Source organism: Solea senegalensis, unplaced genomic scaffold (assembly GCF_019176455.1).
Source record: "Solea senegalensis isolate Sse05_10M unplaced genomic scaffold, IFAPA_SoseM_1 scf7180000016262, whole genome shotgun sequence".
In the NCBI taxonomy this organism is placed as follows: Eukaryota; Metazoa; Chordata; class Actinopteri; order Pleuronectiformes; family Soleidae; genus Solea; species Solea senegalensis.
In genome coordinates this window covers 10,001-15,434 of record NW_025321683.1, presented here as the reverse complement: position 1 = coordinate 15,434, position 5,434 = coordinate 10,001, and the positions used below count along the sequence as shown (strand labels likewise).

General features: G+C 37.8%; 1 protein-coding gene across 3 annotated transcripts in view; it reads left to right on the top strand.

Annotated features, from left to right (window-relative positions):
- The first annotated feature begins 473 nt into the window (after positions 1–473).
- Positions 474–5,434, top strand: part of LOC122762937 (homeobox protein engrailed-1-like) — a 5,508-nt gene continuing 547 nt past the window's right edge. Inside the window, exons 1-2 of one of the 3 annotated variants that reach the window (XM_044018113.1) lie at positions 474–1,426; positions 5,273–5,434. The exon at positions 5,273–5,434 is cut by the window's right edge and continues 547 nt beyond it. In XM_044018113.1, the coding sequence (XP_043874048.1) occupies positions 748–1,426; positions 5,273–5,434 (841 nt within the window). In that variant the 5' untranslated portion in view covers positions 474–747. Of the gene's footprint in view, positions 1,427–5,257 lie in introns of all 3 variants that reach the window. The other 2 variants (XM_044018112.1, XM_044018111.1) reach the window with 2 other exon arrangements.

Sequence of the window (5,434 nt, the reverse complement as noted above, 5' to 3'; positions counted from 1 at the left end):
GGAAAAAATAAAACATATGTCGTCACGTGATTTGAGAGCTTAACTCAGATAAAGAGACGCTTTCTCATCAGTGACGTCACTGAGTTTAAAACGTTCAATAAATCACGTTTTTGTTTTTGTTTGAAATAAAGTGAAAAAAAAAGAATCCGCCATGTTTGTTGTTGTTTACTCTGCGTGTGTGTGTGTGTGTGTGAGTGAAAGAGCGCACGTGCCTTCACTGAAACCCGATCGCGGGCTTTTACACTATAACGGGCGCGCGTGCACACCGTGGTCTCTAATTGGACGCTGCTCAGCTGTGACAGCGCGGGGGCGGCGCAGCGGATTGGTGCGGCGCGCCGTGTGCACGCGCACACGTGAAGACGGCGTATACAGAGAGAGAGAGAGGGTGAGAGGATCGGTGAGAGTCACAGACGAACTCTTCTTCTTCTTCTTCTTCTTCTTCTGCGCCAGGAGCGCAAACTCTCTCTCACACACGCACGCACACTCACACACACACACAGAGAGAGAGAGAGAGCCGGAGAGCGCGCGGATGTTTTCCGCTAACGGGAGAGGAGACACGCGGCGGCTGTAGGTGACGATGACGATGATGATGAAGATAACGATGATGAAACCCTGGTGTTTCCTCTTCTCCCACGCGCTGAGAATCTGAACGTGGAGCGAGAAGGAGCAACAAGTGGAGCTGGAGCTGCGCGAGGAGCAGGAGGAGGAGGAACAACCGCACGAGCAGCAGAACCAGGAGGAGTCATCATGGAGGAGCAGAAGGAGGCTCGCAGCAGCAGCAGCAGGAGCAGCAGGAGCAGCAGGAGCAGCAGCAGCAGCAGCAGCGGCTCAGAGGAGGAGAACATGTCCTTGTCTCCTCACCTCCCGTCCTCTCCTCCTCCTCCCATGATCCAGCTGGGCGCGCAGGTGGCGCACACTAGAACCACCAACTTCTTCATTGACAACATCCTGAGGCCGGACTTTGGCTGCGGCCGGAAACAGCAGCAGCAGCAGGAGCAGCAGGAGCAACAAGAGCAGCAGGAGCAGCAGGAGCAGCAGAGGGAGCAGAGGGAGCAGAGGGAGCCGGCCTTCAGGCTCCACGCGCCGGCCAGGGACAAGGTGAACCCGCTGCGCGTGGCGCGGCCACCGGTGTGCGTTCAGGACAGCAGCAGTGACAGCACCTCCTCCTCCTCCCCCTGCTCCTCCTCCTCCTCGTCCTCTCCTTCGTCCAAACTGAGCGCCGTCAAGCTGCAGGGAGACGCGGTCAGAGACAGAGACAGAGACCGGGACCGGGACCGGGACCGAGACAGGGACAGGGACGGAGGAGGAGCCGCGGCTCCGGGCAGCGGCGGTAAAGGAGGCTCCACGGAGAAGGAGAAGGAGAGTCAGCCGCTGCTGTGGCCCGCGTGGGTTTACTGCACGCGCTACTCTGACCGGCCTTCATCTGGTAAGAAGCTACATAATAAATTATTCTACTCTGATTTTTCATCCTTTAATATAAAAGTACATGTAAGTATTTCAAATATTTAACAATATAAAAGAGAATAACTAAAGTATCCTGTGTTTTTATGGTTATTACATTTATGAACTGGCAACAAAAACAACAGAAAACATTTTTAAAATGAAATAAAAGGTTTTAAAATGATAGATTATATTAATGTGTCACTTTATTTATTTATGATTATAATAATAATAATAATAATAATAAAGGAATAAGGCTCGAGGTTTACTGAGAATATTCCAGAATATTAGCGGACACAGACACACACACACATTTACTTAAATTCAAAGGACGTGGATTATAATCTGCAAATACACGATGTTACTGCACATTAATAATAAAACACAAACAGCTAAAGGTTTTTGATTATTATTCATTGTGTTTTTAAATGACATTTTTATTTTTAATATTTAGTTTCTGTCACTTGTTTTTCTGATGTGGGATTAACAAAATAATCTCGCCTCAATTGAAATCAAAGAACTATACAATAAAACTGTATAGAAATTATTTTTCTTTCTTTTCTTTTTTTTTTTTTACTTTTATTGGATGAAATCTGCGGGATTTTATAACAAATACATATTTATATAAAACCATGTTTCACAGTTGGTAATAATTCCAAAATAAATAATAATAATATCATATTTTATGTTTAAATTAAATATGTTAAATATAAGAGCTGCACTGAACATAAATGGGCTAAATCGTGTACCTTAAATATATGCAAATATGCGAGTTTAATTAGCATTAAAATACACAGATTATACATGTCACAGTTACTGTGTTTACTACATTATTGAGTTACATTTATATTCATTTATTTACATTTATATTAATATGAGACGTAAGAAAAAAACATTTAACGATTTATTTTATTTTATTTGCATTAAAACACATAAAAAAACAAAACGAATCTTCGCCACTGATTAAATTATTATTATATGTTATAATATAATGCTATATTATATCATATTACATTTAGGATTATATTATATAATGTTATGTTATGTTATATTATATTATATTTAGGATTATATTATATTATAGTTCGTTATATCAGTCAAACATTTATTGTTAGATCTGCAGGATATGATGGAATTTTTAATAATGATAAATTCTTATTATTTTTTATTTATTATTATTATTATTATTCATGTAATTATGAAATAAGTCACATGACCTTTTTATTTACATTTTAATTGATTCATTCATTCATTCATTTCAACGAAACGTTTTAATTCTCTTTGGGTTTTTAAAAAGAGCTGCGCGTCTGCGTCATGTTAATGTCTGCTTGGTTTCCATGGCAACGCTGATTATTATTCATTAATATTTCTTTTCTCCTTTCTCATAAATGAGTTCGTGCATGTGGCGCTGGTGTGTGTGTGTGTGTGTGTGTGTGAGGGCGAGTTCATGGCAATGGCCGCGTTCCATTCTGATTGTCGCGAGACTGAAGATGAGGAAACTTTGTTTGTTTGTTTGTTTTCCCGCGGGTCAACGCGTGTTGACTTTTGGCGCCACATCATATCACTTACGTCACAGCGTGACGATTCCACATCCGTTTATGCGTCCACACACACACACACACAGAGAGAGAGAGAAGCACGCGCACGTCTAATGATATTATGTTAGTAAAATAAAACACAACATGTGTCACATGTTTGATGACGTCAGTGATGCTTTAATATATCGTTGTTACATTTTGTTACATAATGACCTATTTATGATATAATGTTTTGTAGCCTTTTCACTGATGATTTTTGTTTGCGTCACTGATGTTGTTGTTTACGTCACTGATGATTTTTGTTTACGTCACTGATGTTGTTGTTTACGTCACTGATGGTTTTTTGTTTACGTCACTGATGATTTTTGTTTACGTTTTATTTGATTTGTTTTTTAAACTCAACTATAAAATATGATCAAAGTTCATTTGTGTCACCTAAAGTGATTTATTTATTAAGAGATCATACATATGTTTGATAAATGATAAATCAATCATAAAAACATGTTTATCTCATTTCAATTATTTTATTGCCCAAACATTTAACCTGTTTATGGTTTTATTTACTGAATCCTAAACATACTCATAGATACAGATTATTAGATTAGATTAGATCAACATGAGTCAAATATTAAATAATGATCAAACCTTAATGTTTATTTTGTTCTTTATAAGAAACATTTGTCAAATTGTGACATTTGTGCGTGGAAATGTAACTTGTGTCACAGTCAGTCTTGTGTGTGTGTGTGTGTGTGTGTGTGTGTGCAGATTTTATTCTTATTATTCATTTCTAACCCTTTGCTGCTTTTAAAAAGGTTCAAATGAAACTGTATTGTCCACAATGTGTCCACAATGTGTCCACAATGTGTCCACGTAAAAACACAAGGGAACATTTAAAAAAAAGAGTGAAAAACAGGAGATCTTTGAGTTTAAATGAACAAACGTTCACTGTAAACTCTACAAACGTTAAATTAACTCAGAGAGTTGATATTTATTGTCTCAGTGTTAAAATAACATTAAAATAATTCAAAGTAACGTTTTCCAGAGTGTTTGTTGCACATTCTAACTCCTTGTAAAATTTGCTGAGTCACAGTTTAAATTGCAGTAAAACAGCTGATCAGAGTCCATCTGTGGACAACGTGTCAAAAAATGTAAATTCAGTGCAGCAGAGTTAAATTAACTCTAAATAAATTGAGCTATTTTAGTGTTAAAACCATTAAAAGAGTCACTTTAACTGAGCAAAAATGTGCTGAGTCACACTTTAAATGACAAAAATGGATCAAAATCATAAAATCCGAATTTGCGTCAGATTTAAAATGTGACACATATTTCCTTTAAAATTTACGATTTTTTGTCAATTTGTGATTTGACTTTTTTCTTCTGTTGTTCTTTACTTTTTTATTTGAAGTTTTCAATTTTTCATTTACGCACAAATAAAAAAAACAGGTTCACGGAAACAATCATTACATTAATTGTTTCAATAAAGGTGATGTTTACTTATATTTAAATGTTACAACACGGTACAGATTTCATATTTGATTGTAAATAAAGACTCTTCATTGATATAATCTGTGTATAATCTGTGTGGATTAAATAAAAACAAACAAAAGAGGAGCGATCGCAATAAATAAATAAATAAATATGATAAAAATTCACTTTGATGTGAAAAAGAACCTTGAGTTTTTTATTGATTAGATCTGTTTTAATGGTGTGAGGACGATTAAGACTTAATCTAATCTAATCTGATCTGATTTAATCAGATTTAATCTAATCTTTAGGAAGTTAAAGTTAATTACACATTAAAAAAACAGCCTCAGGTGAGCGTAAAGTGTGTGTGTGTGTGTGTGTGTGTGTCATTTATTGATCACAATAAGAGTAAATTAGGGATTTACAGTGTCAATAAATAAATATGAATCTAATCTAATCTAAGGGAAGTGAATTAAAAATAAGCTCAGCTGAGAATCGACCTGCACAAATAACACGAATGACAAAAAGGAAATAAAGAAACAGTGCGATTAAAAGAAGCAACTTCAAAATAAGAGTCTTATTTATGAAAGAACATTTTTAAAGAAATGTTTTTAAATGTAATAAATGTAATACAAGCTGTGTGTGTGTGTGTGTGTGTGTGTGTGCCAGTACAATAACAGCAGCATGTGTGTGTGTGTGTGTGTGTGTGTGTGTGTGTGTGTGTGTGTGTGTGTCAGTAGAATAACAGCAGCATGTGTGTGTGTGTGTGTGTGTGTGTGTCAGTAGAATAACAGCAGCATGTGTGTGTGCTCTTGTTGTTTCCACACCAGGCCCCAGGACACGCAAACTGAAGAAGAAGAAGAGCAGCAAGGAGGACAAGCGTCCGCGCACGGCCTTCACGGCCGAGCAGCTGCAGAGACTGAAGGGCGAGTTCCAGGCCAGTCGCTACATCACGGAGCAGCGGCGCCAGGCGCTCGCCCAGGAACTCAACC